Genomic DNA, 15,397 nt, shown 5'->3' on the forward strand with positions numbered 1-15,397 from the left:
ATCATTGTTATTATATATCACTTTTATTTGTCATGGTTTCCATGGCTGACTGGGTTCAGTGAAGCCATTCTCTCTTGGGGTATTGTGTTGTCTTGTGGTTGCAGAGGGTTGCCGGGGCTGGTGACCCATATATCTGGAGGTTGATGCTGGCTGTGACTGTCAAGCAAAACACCTATCTATGGCCTTCCCATGGGACCTCACAGCACGGGCACTGCAAACTGTCACTTACGTTATCTTCAATTTGTCAAGGTTCCCACAAGCTCTTCCCAGGTTCAAGGAGAGGCAACATTGATTCCACGTCTTAATAGATGAGTAATTAGGTTCCAGAAGAGCATGTGGGACTAAAAATATTGTTGAGCCATTTTTGGAAAATGCAGCCTGCCATGAATCATTTAGGGAATCTCCCTGACAACAGCTCCCTTGGTCTTTGGCAGCCCCATTCCTCCCCTGGTCAAGGTTACACACTTAGGCAGCTTCTCAGTGGCTCACTCTGTCCCTCCCACCATGGTGGCACTCTCTGAGTTCCAACAGGCAGAACAGCAGACAGCCATCCTTCACCTTCCCCACAACCTCCAGACCACAGACAGGTTGACGTGGTAAATAAACGTGGGATTCCTCGATATAATCCTTTGCTCATTCCTGCCCTCTCCCTGTTTTCTTATTAGAGGACTTCTCAAAAATGCCCCACAGTAACTGCTGCAGGCAAAGGTGTCTCTTGACACACGGTCATGAGTGAGTGGCTGAGTGGCTGAGTGGCTGAGCCTCAACCAGTACACTGGTGACTCTTTTTTTTTTTTTTTTTTAGATTTTATTTATTTATTTGCCAAAGAGAGAGAGAGAGAGAGAGAGAGAGCACAGGCAGGCAGAGTGGCAGCAGAGGCAGAGGGAGAAACAGGCTCCCCGCCAAGCAAGGAGCCTGATGTGGGACTTGATCCCAGGACGCTGGGATCATGACCTGAGCCGAAGGCAGCCGCTTAACCAACTGAGCCACCCAGGCGTCCCCCAACTGGTGACTCTTAAACCTAGACGGAAGTAATGCCACCTGAAGGACTTCTTAGAAATGCAGATTTCAATTTTGCTTTGATTTCTGTGATTATAACAATCGCCCAGCTGATTCTCTTGCAAGGGGTGTAGAGACCACACTTAAGAAAAAAAAAAAAATTCCTTTAAAGAACAAAGAAAGAAGGAGGTCTCTGGTCTTCAGAAGCCCCATCACAGTGGACTCTGTAATGATGTTTCCCCCTTGCCCCATGTTGGATTGCATTCGGAGACTTGGTTATTCACTGTTCCTTGGGCTCTCACTCTCCTTTTCCTCTTCACACCTCTTTCTCCACCCCCTGTATCTCCTTCCTTGGTGCAAGACTCATATAGCAACCGGTCCTTTGCCTCTTGTCACTTGCATGAAATCAACGACCTCCAAGTCAACATATCCAAATCCACACCAAGATTCCCTTCCCTCCTGCCTGTTCTCCTACATGTCCCTTTTCAGGACTGGCTCCCTCACTTACCATCACTATTGTCTCCTCCTCCTTCAACCTCTGCATCCAGACAGGCCCCCAGGTCCTGCGCAGTCTGCATATAAGATTACACCGATTCTGCCACGAAGTCTCTCTTGAATTCAGCTCCCTCTCCCATTCTTGCTGGGCCTTGAGGAAAGGGGAAGCTGAATCCTGGGTGTATGCCTTGGTAGGCTGAGACATTAGGCAAAACAGAGGTCAGGCGGGGAGGATAAGGGGGCTACATGGATGAGGGAAGTAGAGCAAAGAGGAAGGACACGGCTAGACATCAACCTATAAATCACAGCGTAAATGAGACAGAGTGGGCTCTCAGGGCAGGGAGGTTTAGGAAATGTCTGCATTTGGGGCAGAGACAGATCTTACTCTCCCTGCCGTGGGGGGGGTGTTCCTCTCCCCCAGCCATGGGGTGTTCCTCTCCCCCATGCTTGCAGAGCCACCATCGTCCCCCATGCCCGCCTGTGTCCAGGCCTTTAGCACCTCCAGACTGGGCTGTTGCAGTGGCTGGTTCCCAGCTGCTCTCCCCAACTCATGCTCTCCTCCTGCAGTGCATGCCCCACCTAGACGGACGTCCTCATTCTCAGTTGCTAGCTCAACGTCTTTTTCAGCAACTAGCCAGATCCTGCCGCAGTGGTTCTCAAAGTTGGTCCCTGGGCCAGCAGCAGCAGCATCACCTGGGAACTAGTTAGAAATGCAGGGTCTTGCCTCCTCCCTCCCCAGATCTACTGAATCTGAGAAATTCTGGGAGTGGGGCCCAGCTGTCTGTGTTTCAACAAGCCCGCAGGTGATTCTGCTGCAGCTCAAGAACCCGTCTTTACAGGGGCACCTCAAGGCTCCCTGCCTCCCCCTCTGCTGGTCCCTTCGCTGCCTGAGCCCCACACCTCCCGGGAATCCACCCAGCTGCTCAGAGTTCCCCAAGACTGAACTCTTCTGTGTTAGTATACATTCTTTCCCTGAAAGGTCCCCAACAGGCTCATACTAATTCAAAATGTAGGCATCGAGGTGTTTCTCTGTCTGTGTCTTATGCTTTGGGACAGCTTTTTGACATTGTTAGAGTGATGGCTTGCATGCCATTCCCCTCTTTGTTCTGTCTCCACTGTGTGTGTTCAGAGGCCGAAATCCTATTCCCATCCTGACTTGGATCTGAAAGTCCAGCATGGAGCCTGGGCATTTTGGGAGAGTCAGTACATACTTAGTAAGTACCTGGAAAGGTGACTGACTGGCCGAATCCTCAACCTGGGAAGAAAAATAAAATGAGCCTTCAAATCAGCAGAAAACATCTGCTTGTCGGCCAGCATGCTCTTAGAATGTAATATTTCCACAGTTCCTGCCAATGATATGTTACCTGTCAGATGACAATAAGGGAGTAGAATTATTACTCTGGTTTATAGACCACAATATGTACAATAATGTAGAAGTAATTTGATATCTTAGTTGTGACATTTAAAGTTATTTCCCAAACCATTATTTTAAACTTAGTCTGGTTTTATTTAATGCAGGGCAGAGGCTGGTCTTTTGTGACTAGATATCTGTGTTAATGTGTAAAAGTTACCATACTTGAAACTTATCACAGTTTACAAAACGAAAAGAAGTCCACTCACTCATCTGGACACACTTGTCTTGCCAGTTGTTTCGGTATCTTGTGGGAATTTTAAGCATTTATTTGCCAATATTCAAGACGATTCTTTACAGATTTCTCCAGTTCCCTGATTCAGAGCATCAGCCCCCAGCAAGGCATTAAGCAAAAGTTAACCCCTGTCTTTCCATTTTCTGATGCAAAGGTATCAAAACATTCAGCGAACCATTGCAACAGAGAGGTCGGAAGAAGATTCTGGCAGCCAGAGTTGTGAGCAGGTCCCGGCAGGAGGCAATGGAGGAGGTGGTGGGAGCGACTCAGAGGCTGAATCTTCTCAGTCAAGTTTAGGTATGGAAGGAGGAGAAGAGTGGTGGAATGGGGGAGGGGAAAGAGGCTTGGTGTCAGCAGTGTGAAACAGACAGCATTTTCCCACCATGAACATAAAGGAGAAGTGAATTCATAGTAAGAGAACTCATACTTGCGCATTGAGGCAATTTTTCCAGTGGCCTAATGATTTCTCGTTGAGTGAATTTATTTGTGGGTGTCCTAAGAATTTTCCACTTATAAATAAAACATGCATTGAAAATTCACAGTCTACATCAAAGAACCTACATAACAACACTAGGAATAATTTTTTGTTTGCATTTAAAATAAAATACAATTCCCCCTTGAGGGAGCAACGTGGGAGTAAAGAGGTATTCCCAAAAGCTTACCTTAGGTACTCTTCTGCCCCCCGCGCCTGGTTACCTAATACCGGAGGCCAGGCCTCCGCCAGTTGTCTGCTTTTCATTTCTTTGAATCTGCCTGAGTGGACTCAGACGAGAATATTCAAGAGGCATAAAAGACTGGCTTCAGTTTTTTATACCCGTAATGACAAAAGATTATCACAGTGACTTCCCAATCCACTTTCTCTTAAGTTGGGTTGAGTGCTGGCACGTTGGAAGCTCGGGGCAGAAGCTCCTCGCTGCAGGGCAGAACAGTGGATTTCCGTGCACACACAGTCCCACCAACGACTGTAAGTGCGTCCACTCTCTTCATTTTACCAGACAAGCTAGTTAAACTGACTGGTTTTAGTTTTTCTATTTATTCATTTTTGTGACCTCTGAGAGAGGTGTGCTCAAGTGGTCAAGTAATTAAAAGCAAGAGGAAAAAAAGGAATAGAAAATCTCTTTCTGAGTTTGGTTTCGGGAAGTTTTGCATTTGCAATGTAACAAACCATCCCAAAAGGTAGCAGCTTAAACTCCTAGCCTTGCATTTATCACACAGGAGAGCAATTTTGTATTTGCGGTGGGGCTCGCGCATGCGTCCTCAGTCAGCTGCCCAGTCCCCTGCAGGCTGACTACCCTGACGTGGTCTCATTTGGGCTGGCTGGTCCCTGCTCCCTGTAGCTTGTCTTCTTGTCCCAGACTAGCCCAAGCTTGTTCTCACAGTGGTGGCAGGGTCCTAAGACAGAGTGGGGACACGAAGACTTCCTGGAACCCTGACTTACGAGTTCTGCCAAACTCTGTTACTCTAGGGAAGACACAGGCTAGCTCAGTTCGGCAAGAGAAGTGCAGAGCCTTGTGGATGCAAGGAGGAGAAGAATTGTGCCTCTTAACTATGCTTAGCCTTAAGATAGCCTTAAGATAACTATGCTTAACTATGCTTAGCCACTCATAAAATAAGAGAACAGTACTGGTATAGAAGGGACAAGATGTTCGAGGACGTGAGCCTACCGGAGTTATGCAGGAGCACTCCTAGGAGATAATGACTCTTCACTGGCACAAACAACGTGATAGGACACCTGGTCCTATCACCGAGATACCTGATCATATCACTCTTCAGAACCACAGTCCGTTCCCAGCTGTCCAGTCAAAGCTTAACGCGCTGCTGGTGTAGAGAGAAAAGTACTGCATTTAAAATGACTTTTTCCCAATGTGTCTGTTGCTTTCCTTTCCTTTTTCCAGATCTGCGGAGAGAAGGGTCACTTTCTCCGGTGAATTCACAAAAAATCACCTTGTTGCTGCAGTCCCCAGCGGTGAAGTTCATCACCAACCCCGAGTTCTTCACTGTACTACATGCCAATTATGTGAGTACTCTTGAATACAGAGGGGACCCACCTGGCTTCCATCAAAACTCAAAATACATCTTTGCTAAATTGTTTAATAGATGAAAAGGGAAGGCATTTTAACCCAGGCAAGATTGAAACCAAAACAGAACAAACCAACTCAGTCCACTCTTTCTACTATCTGGGAGTCTCCCAAAAAGGAGAAGAGCTGGATTTGGCAATGCTGTTGCTTCTTTGTTTTCATTAGGCACAAATGTATCAATATCAGTGAAAGTCCTTTGGAAACAGATATGTGTTTCTGTTACTGCTAAAATTTTAAAGGAACAAGATTATGAAGTTGTGACAGATCCCCCTCAGCCTGCATCATTTTGTAAAATCACTCTCATTAAAGAAATGTTAAATTAGATTTCTCCTAGATAAATATCTAGTTTTCCCTTTAATGAAATGAGATGTTCAAATACCATACTTAAGTTCTTTTTGCATATATGATTTTTTTTGGTATTTTCAAGAAAGCAATTACATGCTTTCCCTATATTCATTAATTCTTTCATTAGACAAACATTTTCTGTGGACAGATGCAGATGTAGGTGCTGGCCTCACAGAGACAGCATGACAGCTGAACAGCACAAGCTCCCAATTTGTGGAGCAACAGACACGTACAAAGACTAGTCTGATGTGAGAGGACAGCGCCCAACCTCAGGGAGGAATGAAATGCTCTGGAAACACCAGAGATACAGTCTAGGGGAGCATCCCCAAGGACAAGGCTGCTGAACTGAGTCAGGAAGGTTGCAGGGGGGTGGGAAGAAGCTCCAGAGAGAGGGAGAAAGGACGCAGCTGTGAAGAGGCTCAGGGTTGGGTATATGAGGTTGGGATGTGGTGGTGGGCAAAGGTGGTTCAGAAAGGGCTGGAGAAAAAGTAGCAAAACTCAGGGGAAGTCATGAGAAGGAGTGTGGCTATGCCTCAGGAGGCGGTAGGAACAAACAATAGTCCTAGGCACTTGTGTTACAAGATCAGGTGTTCGATTAAGCGTCTTCTCTATCCGAAGGGCGGCGAATGGGGGGCTATAAGGCTAGAGGCTGATCCAGTGTCGCAAGTGAGAGATGATCGAGGCCCACCCTGAGGAAGGGGCTGGGAGGACAGAAGGGGGGACCATGGTGATGGAGGCAGGCAGGGGTGAGGACTCGAGAAAGTCGGAGTCTTTTCTGCTTTGGGCACCTGAGTTAGGGGTGAAATTACTTGCATCTGAGCAGGTGTAATTATTTGATTAGGTGACAGCGGGAGGAGACCAGTTTTTAGCAGGTTTTATTTGAGAAGACTCTGGGACATCTGTTGTTAGACTCAGAGTGGTTGCCCACTAGGGCAGGGGTGAGTCACAAAGGGGGACAAGGATGCCAGATGTTGATGCCCTCAAGCACTGGGCACCAGGTGGCTCAGGTCAGGAGGAGCCACGGCCCCACTCTGGCAGCAAGCAGGGCTGGCTTCCAGCCCTGTGGACCGGAAAATCATCATTTGGCACAACTAAAAACTCTGGAAACGTTTTCCTTTCTTCTCATCCCCATCCCCTCCACACAGAGAAGTTTGTGACAGACCTCTGAAGGCCAGCCTTAAGTCCCCAGGGACCCTGAATTAATCCTCCTTGTTACAGACGCAGAAGTGGAGCAAGGGAGGACTGGTGCAGGCAGAGAAGGGTGGAGAAGAGAGGGGGGCAATGCTCCCAGTGACGGAGGGAGACTCAGAGAGCCCAGCCTAGCGCTGACTGGGGAGAAGGGAGAGGGGAGCCTTTGAGTGTCCCCCCCTGCCCCGCCCAGAATGTGACCGTATCAGCGGCTGAGGAAACACCCATACAGATCAAGCAGATCCATGTGTGTTTATCGTGCATATTTAATTTTTGAGCAAGATCTCCCTTCTGAGGCTTCCCCCTCCATGCACACAATAAATCACTGTGTTAGCAATCAGGTTACATTGCGATAAGATGTTCAAGGTGTACTTGGTCTGTATTTTTCCTACCATCCTCCCCCAACCCTCTATCCCAACCGGCCCTGACCCCCCTCTCAGGGTGCCTACCGAGTCTTCACCAGTAGCACCTGCTTAAAGCACATGATTCTGAAAGTCCGGCGGGATGCACGCAATTTCGAACGCTACCAGCACAACCGTGACTTGGTGAATTTCATCAACATGTTTGCAGACACGCGGCTGGAACTGCCCCGGGGCTGGGAGATCAAAACGGACCAGCAGGGAAAGGTGAGTGTGCCTGACAGGTGGGCCTTTCAACAGAGAGCTCTTTATCTGAAGAAGACCCATGAGAAAGTGAGGGGTGGGGGAGATGAGTGAGGACAGGGAAGTCTGTGTCTCAGAGATGTGCCATCAGCTACCAGGGGGAAGAGAGGTTCCCATCCTGCAGCAGGGTTTCTGTCCTGCAGCATCCCCAGCCTCTTGCCCCCTGATGCCAATAGCATCAACACCAACTTGGGATATTGCTAGATGTTCCCTAGAGAGCAAATCATGCACAGTTGAGAATTGCTGCCTATGTGTTTGGAAATTGAAACCAGAGTCTGTTCAATGACCTTTCTATTGTTATGCCTCCGTAGACAGCTAACTCTCAGGGAATGAGATTATTAGTTAAGTGGGAATGACGTTATTAGATTACTTGTGGTGATTTTCCTAATAAGCCTTCAGTTCTCATTAAAACAACCTGGCAAATGGAAGGGTATCTTGGGCCCATGTGATGTTACTGGCTTGCATATTGCCTTTGTGTGACCTTAGCCAAAACTGATCTTTCCCAGGGATGCTTTGGAAGCCTCACAGAGTTTGCTGCAGCAAAAATGTTCTTTCTTAATCATCACCAGTCACATCAATGTATTTATAGGACAGGTCAAACAGTTTATGAAAGACTTTTTTCTGTGTAATTTTGGGAGGGGGGGGTGGAGGCCTGTGGTAGAGAGAATGCCTCCCTTTTTTAGGGTCAAAGGAATCAGAAATTTTGTCAGTAGACATGTCTCAGTCTCTGCGATGTTCAGTGTGCCACAGTCCCCCAAAGTGGGCTGATTGGGTGCCGTTGTCCCCTGGGAACCACAGATTCCTCCCCACAAACCCCTTAGCATGTCTCAGTACCTGTACTCTCTGAAGTGTGTGGAGAAAGAGTGTCCACTAATGCAAGTCTGTTAGCTTAGTAAGTCTGTATGACCGGCTCCTGTGTAGTTGGGTGAATTGGAAAAGGGTCTGGGGTGGGGGGTGAGCTTTGTGTAATAGAAAAACCTCGAGAGCCAGAATCTGCTCCTAAGGACCTTCTCTTTTACTAGGTGTGTCCTCCACTTGGAGAATGACAGTGATTTATGCTGGGAGGACCTGAGGTTGTGTGTTAGGGTGGGAAATAAATCCTGAGCCAGACAGAAAGCAAAGGAGCCAGAGTGCACGTGCCTCATCTTGGTGGTCTGTGGTCACCATATTTACATTATTCCTTAACTAAGTTGTCAAGAGTATACCACTAAGGGGGCGCCTGGGTGGCTAATTGGGTTAAAGCCTCTGCCTTCGGCTCAGGTCATGATCTCAGGGTCCTGGGATCGAGCCCCACCTCGGGCTCTCTGCTCCGCAGGGAGCCTGCTTCCCCCCCCCCTCTCTGCCTGCCTCTCTGCCTACTTGTGATTTCTCTCTCTGTGTCAAATAAATAAAATCTTAAAAAAAAAAAAAGTACACCACTAGGAATCAGTGAACAGAAAGTATCATTATGGTTTATTATGCAAATAGCACACTAATGCAAACAACTTGCTTAGCCCAGATTTCCATAACACCCTAAGTGCATACAGCTCTCACACTAGGATGCAAACAGCCAGAGACCCAGCAGAATGCCAGGAAACCCCCCCAGTGCCGTCAGCCCTGTTTCTCCAGGGTGTATCACACTAGCAAAGAAACACAGTAGCTGAGACATGCGCCAAGAATTTTAGTCATTTTGAAATGTGTATTAGGGAATTTCTGGCAAAACATTTTCCCCCTAATTTTGTTCAGTGATATGGTACCCTATATAAGAAAGAAGGAAGTCTGAATCTAAAATGAGAGGGCTTGAATTCTGCTTTCAGTTATGACACAAACCAGCTGTGTGACTAGATACACACACATAAACTGGTCTAAGTCTTTACTAATTGAGCACATACAGACTCAGAGATGGCAAACAAAACTTCTAAGAAGCGTACCGTGCACTGAATTTTTGCAGGGGTTGGCGGGGGGGGAGTAGCCTTCAATTAAAAATGTATTATCACAATCCATAGGGTAGAGAGCAACAGTGAAGGATAGTGGGGACTACCCCATTCCATTCTAAACACGTGACCATGAGCAAGTTCCTTTACTGCTCTGAGCCTCACTTTGTCCGTCATAAAGCAGCAATAATTACTATTGCCTTCATGCCAGTTATAAAGAGTAAATAAGTGAATATGGGCATCCATGATAATAGAATAGATTAGTAATTCCTGCTGTTCTTCCTCTTGATGCTGTGGGAATTGTCCAATCCAAAAAACTGCAACATCGGACTGGCAACTGGAGAAAATACAAGAACACCTCATTGCTAAAGCCCATGGATGATGGGAATAGGTTGACAAGAACATTTGTGGACTGTCTCCTACAGGCTCACCTCTCTGACTTGGAAAGAATGTGTTGCACAGGAGTCTGGGATCTAGGAACAGCGGTCACTGAAAAATCAGGGAGTCATAGCTCTCTATGCAAAAGACATTTTCACAGATGGCCAGAGAAGATTCCAGAATGCCACAGCACCTTCTGGTTCCTCATTCTAGCCAATCTGCTTCTTGCTTTATTGACGTGTGCAAAGACAACAGCCTTTGTTTTTAGTGTACACCATGGTGGGCATAGAAGACCAGGGCTGGCTGTTCGATGTCTTTGAATGCATGATCATCCCCACAAAGGGGTTCAGGGACAGTGCTCTGAGAGTGGCACCACTTCAGGAGGACCAGAGTGAAGGCCCAAATGGCATCTGACTCATCCATTGTCTTGGAAGTCTGAGAAAGGAGGCCACAGCCTTCTGCCAGCTTCGGTAGAGATTGGATGTGGACCTTAAGTAGGTTCCAGGCTTGAGTGAGGGGGAGGCTTATCATCCAGAGAGGGCGTGGGGCTGCAGATGGTGGGGCAGGGGAGGGTCTGCCTGTGGCCGGCATGCAACAGAGGCATCCTCTACTAAGGAATGAACACACAACAGCAAAATAAACAGGAACCTATGAAGAGAGCCACTACTACATGAAGGAAACAGAACCTTTGAGGAAAAAAACATCTTACAGTAGAATTTCCTTCAGAAAATAGAAGAATTTAAAAGGTACCTGCCAATCATACACAAGATGGTTTAGGAGCACGTGGTTTCTATTGAGCAAGAAGAAGTAAGAAGAAGCAGCCACAAACTGAGAAAAGCTGAGAGGAGACAGATGTAAGAAAACAGAACTACCATATGATCTGGAAATCCGAAAGAATTGAAATCAAAATCTCAAAGAGGTACCTGCATTGCTATGTTTCTTGAAGTGTTAGTCACAATAATCAGGCAACCTAAATGCCCACTGACAAATGAATGGGTAAAGAAAATGTGGTGTATAAGAAGGGAGGTAGGGGGGTGTTAAATGGTGATGGGGGTTAAGGAGTACACGTGTTAGGAGGAGCATTGGGTGACGTATGTGAGTGTCGAATCACAATATTGTACACTGGAAACTAATGTACTGTATGTTAACGAGCTGGAGTTAAACTAAAAACTTTAAAAAAGGAATGTTTGTAAATGTATGTACAGAAGCATATGGAACTAGAACTGCTCCTAACTCAGTGAAACTGCACAGTGCATAATGTGTCTATCAAGTAGCATCTTCCATTAAGATATTAGTGTTAAACAGGTGTTGGCGAGGATGCAGAGAAAGGGGAGCCCTCTTGCACTGGTGGTGGAAATGCAAACTGGGGCAGCCACTCTGGAAAACAGTATGGAGGTTCCTCAGGAAGTTAAAAATAGAGCTACCCTACCATCCAGCTATTGCACTACTAGGTATTTACCCAAAGAATACAGAAATACTAATTCAAAGGGATACAGGCCCCCCAGTGTTTACAGCAGCAGTGTCAGCAATAGCCAAAGTATGGAAACAGCCCAGGTACCCATCAACTGATATACAGTGCAATGTTACCAACCATAAAAAGGAATGCAATCTTGTCAGTTGCAAGGAGGTGGATGGAACTAGAGTGCATTACGCTAAGCAAAATAAGTCTTGTCAAAGACAAATACGGTGTGATTTTACTTATGTGTGGAATCTAAGAAACAAAGTAAAAAGCAAAGGGCAGGGGAAAAGAGAGGCAAGCTGAGAAAGAGACTCTTAACTATGGAGAACAAACTGATTTTGTTTTTTTATTAGTATGCTAGCACCATATACTCATCAGTAGTTTTTTGATGCAGTGTTCCAAGATTCATTGTTTGCATATAACATGCCGCGCTCTGTGTAATACGTGCCCGCCTTTTCAAACTCAACACCCAAAACACTGGTGGTTCCTAGGAGGGAGGTGAGTGGGAGGGGAAGGGGGAGATAGGTGATGGGGATTGCCCAGTGAACTTGTAGTGAGCCCCAGGTGTTGTATGAAAGTGTTGAATCGCTGTACTGTACACCTGAAATTAATATGATACTATGTCTTAACTGGAATTCGAAAACTTACTTAAATAAGAAAATGTGGTATATACATATAGTGGAACATTATTCATTGTTCCTTAAAAATGAAGGATGAACCTGGAGGACATTATGCTCCATGAAATTAGCCAGTCACAGAGGGTCAAGTACTGCATAATTCCCCTTACGGGAAGTATTTGAAATAGCCTCAGAGTGACAGAGCAGGATGGCGGTGACCAGGGCTGGGGCAGGAGGAAATGGGGAGTTTGGGTTCAATGGGTGCAGTTTCAGTTATACAAGATGAGTAAGTTCTAGAGACCCACTGTACAGCCTTGTGTTAACAACACTGTTCTGGGGGTGCCTGGGTGGCTCAGTGGGTTAAAGCCTCTGCCTTCGGCTCAGGTCATGATCCCAGGGTCCTGGGATCGAGCCCCGCATCAGGCCCTCTGCTCAGCAGGAAGCCTGCTTCCTCCTCTCTCTCTGCCTGCCTCTCTGCCTACTTGTGATCTCTGTCTGTCAAATAAATAAATAAAATCTTTAAAAAAAAAAAAAACAACACTGTTCTGCTCTGTGCACTTAATACCATACGGCTGAAATTTTGTTAGAGAACAGTGATTAAGTCTCACATGTTCTTCTACAATTAAAAAAAAAAGGCTGAAAGTAAACATTTTAAAATCACAAGAAAGAGCAACATGTAATAGCATAGGGATAAAACCAAGCAGAACTGATGCTATATAAAAATCAGATCACTGAGAGAAAACATGGAAACTGTTGTCTCTCAAAAAAAGTGAGGGAAGAAACCAGATCGCAAACACGGAGGGGTAAGTTAAAAATAATAAATAAATAATAAAAGCAAAAAGACCATATCTTACTTTCTCAGCCAGGCCTGTCCTCACCATTCTATTTAATACCAAAAGCACCCAAGATCCCCAACCCATGTGCTCCCCCATATAAGTTATATACTTGTTAGATTTATTGTTTTGTCTGTTTCTCCTGACAGAATTTTGAGCGCCTTGAGAGCAGGGATCTTTGCTCGTTGATAAAACCCCAAGGGCTTAGAATATTCCTAGCATATAATTACCACTCAGTTAAAATCTCTGTTGGGGAATGGCTTATGGATGTTCCTAAAGAAGAAACCAGAATAATAGGTAGAACAACAAAAATTAAATTCAGAATATAAAAATTCACTTATTAAATATTGAAAATAAAATTTTGTGCTCTAAAATAAATTATTCAGGTAGGCAGATTAATGGGGCTCACTGAGCTATATTAAAATTAATTAAAATTCTATATCTTCACATACTCTGGAATTGTCTTTAAATGGGGATTTTTTAAAAGTCTTATCAGTATATAGCCATGATAATATGAAAGTTACCTTAAAAAGAATAAAAATCAGGCAAGCTTAAAATTTTCCATCCATGAAACTCAACTACAGAAATTCACAGAGCAAGGAGTACAGGTTATTGATGAGAAAAATTTGCAGCCCCCAAATTCTATATCCAAACAAATTGGTGTCATTCAAGTGTGAAAATACTAGGAAAACCACCTTACATGCAGGATTTCAGAACTCACTGTACTCTCTTGCCTGTCCAAAGAAAACACCAAAAGCCATTCCCCCAATGACTTACAAATGAAGCAGAACAGGAAATCAATAATGGAGAAAACAGTATAAAAGGGCCTTAGTGGTGAATATTTAAATCAATCAAATATATGAATGTAAGTGTAAATAATTGTTAAAATACTTTAAAATATTTTGAAAAAGATTCAATAAAATATGGGAGAATATGTATAAGAAAAATGGAAAAATTGAATAACAACTATCTGAATCATATTCCTAACCTAAAATAAAATAGACGAGGGAAGAAGGCCGGTGAACAGGGCAGGGAAAGTTGTACTAATGTTCATAGTTGAGTAATTTGAAAAACAATGGCTAAATATAGTTACTTGATCAACTTAGAAGGCAACTGTTTGTACCACTGAAAGCAAGATTTTTCTGTTTCAAATTTCTACCAAAATAAGACCAAGCAAAATATGGTTTACATAGCAAAATACCCCAAAAATCCACCAGGAAGCAAAAAAAAATTGTAAATAACCAAAATAAAGTAACAAAAGTACAGCCAAGCATAATAGTCTTAGTGATAGGTATACCAAAAAGGAAGACATTTTCAGATTTGGTAACAAACAGATCCAGCTTACTAAAAGACATACCCAAGAAATGATTCAGAGTTTAAAAAATAAAAGAATAAATATTAATAGAATGTAAAAACCATAACAAGAAAAACCATGGTATATTAATATCATAGAAAGCAGAGTTCAAATTCACACCATTAAATGGAGTCAAAGTAAGATTTTTTATAAATCAAAGGCACAACTAAAATAAAGATTTGTTATTCATATATATTATGAGCCAAATAGCATCATATCATATATAAAGAAAACTAAAAGAGAAATACAAAAAGAAATGAAATAAATGCATGGTAGGAAAATGAGTTTTGTATCTATCAGTTTGACAGAAGGACAAAATAAGTCAGGATTTTAAATAATATAGTTTTGGAATAATGGATATATATTATTTTGTTAAAAATAGACCTTATGTAGACCTTAATTACATACAATTTTTATTTGTCAATTATACCTCAATAAGCATAGAAAAAATAGAAGTTATATGAATGGATAAACAAAATGTGGTATTATCCATACAATGGAAGATTATGCATCTTTGAGAAGCAGTGAAATTCTGACACATGCTACAGCATGAATGGACCTTGAAAATATCATGCTAAGTTAAACAAGTCAGAAACAAAAGGACAAATACTTTATCTCACATGAGGTATCTAAAAATAGTGCAATTCATAGAGATAGAAAGTAGAATAGAGGTTCCCATGGTCTGGGGGAAGAAAGTAATGAGGAGTTTGTCTTTAATGAGTACAGAGTTTCAGTTTAAGAAGATGAAAAACTTCAGGAGATGAACAATGGTGATGGTTATGTGACAATGAGAATGTATTTAATCCCACTAAACTGTATACTTAAAACTGATTAAAATGGCAAAATTTGCGTTTTGTACATTTTACCACAATTTTCTTTAAAAAGAAAAAAACAGTTTACAACTCCTTTATGAGATCCTTGGAGCTTTGTTTTATAGCACAAAGAAAACAGAAGAGCATAAAATACTCATGTTGCATTCCATGGCCGTAAGCAATAGAGCTAAATTTTAAACAACAAATTTAGAGTCAGTCAGGAAACGACATACTGTATGATTTCACTCCTGTGTGGAATTTAAGAAATGAAACAGATGAACATGGGAGGGAAAAGAGAGACAAACCATAAAACAAACTCGTAATGATAGAGAAGAAACTGAGTGTTGATGAGGGTTGATGACAGCAGGTGGGATGAGCTAACTGGGTGATAGGTATTAGGAGGGCACTTGTGATGAGCACCGGGTATTTTTTCTAAGGGATGAATCACTGAATTCTACTCCTGGAATCAATTAATATTGTACCACATATTAATTAACTAACCCATAAAACTGTGAGAAAATGTTTGGCTTCCCCTGTAAACAATAATTCAGCACCATTTACCATTCAGCATTTCTAAGGGGTCTTTCAAATACTCCACATTTATAAAGTCCATGAAA

The 15,397-nt window shown here is 43.6% G+C and overlaps 1 protein-coding gene across 2 annotated transcripts in view; it reads left to right on the top strand.

The window, feature by feature from the left end:
• The window catches only part of HECW1 (HECT, C2 and WW domain containing E3 ubiquitin protein ligase 1), a 452,340-nt gene that overhangs the window by 363,014 nt on the left and 73,929 nt on the right, over positions 1-15,397 (top strand). For both annotated transcript variants that reach the window (XM_004739366.3, XM_045089534.1), the window contains 3 exons: positions 3,296-3,438; positions 5,037-5,158; positions 7,193-7,378. In XM_004739366.3, the coding sequence (XP_004739423.1) occupies positions 3,296-3,438; positions 5,037-5,158; positions 7,193-7,378 (451 nt within the window). The remainder of the gene's footprint in view (positions 1-3,295; positions 3,439-5,036; positions 5,159-7,192; positions 7,379-15,397) is intronic.

This window comes from Mustela putorius, unplaced genomic scaffold (genome assembly GCF_011764305.1).
Source record: "Mustela putorius furo isolate JIRA1106 unplaced genomic scaffold, ASM1176430v1.1 tig00003845_pilon_pilon_pilon, whole genome shotgun sequence".
NCBI classification, from domain to species: domain Eukaryota; kingdom Metazoa; phylum Chordata; class Mammalia; order Carnivora; family Mustelidae; genus Mustela; species Mustela putorius.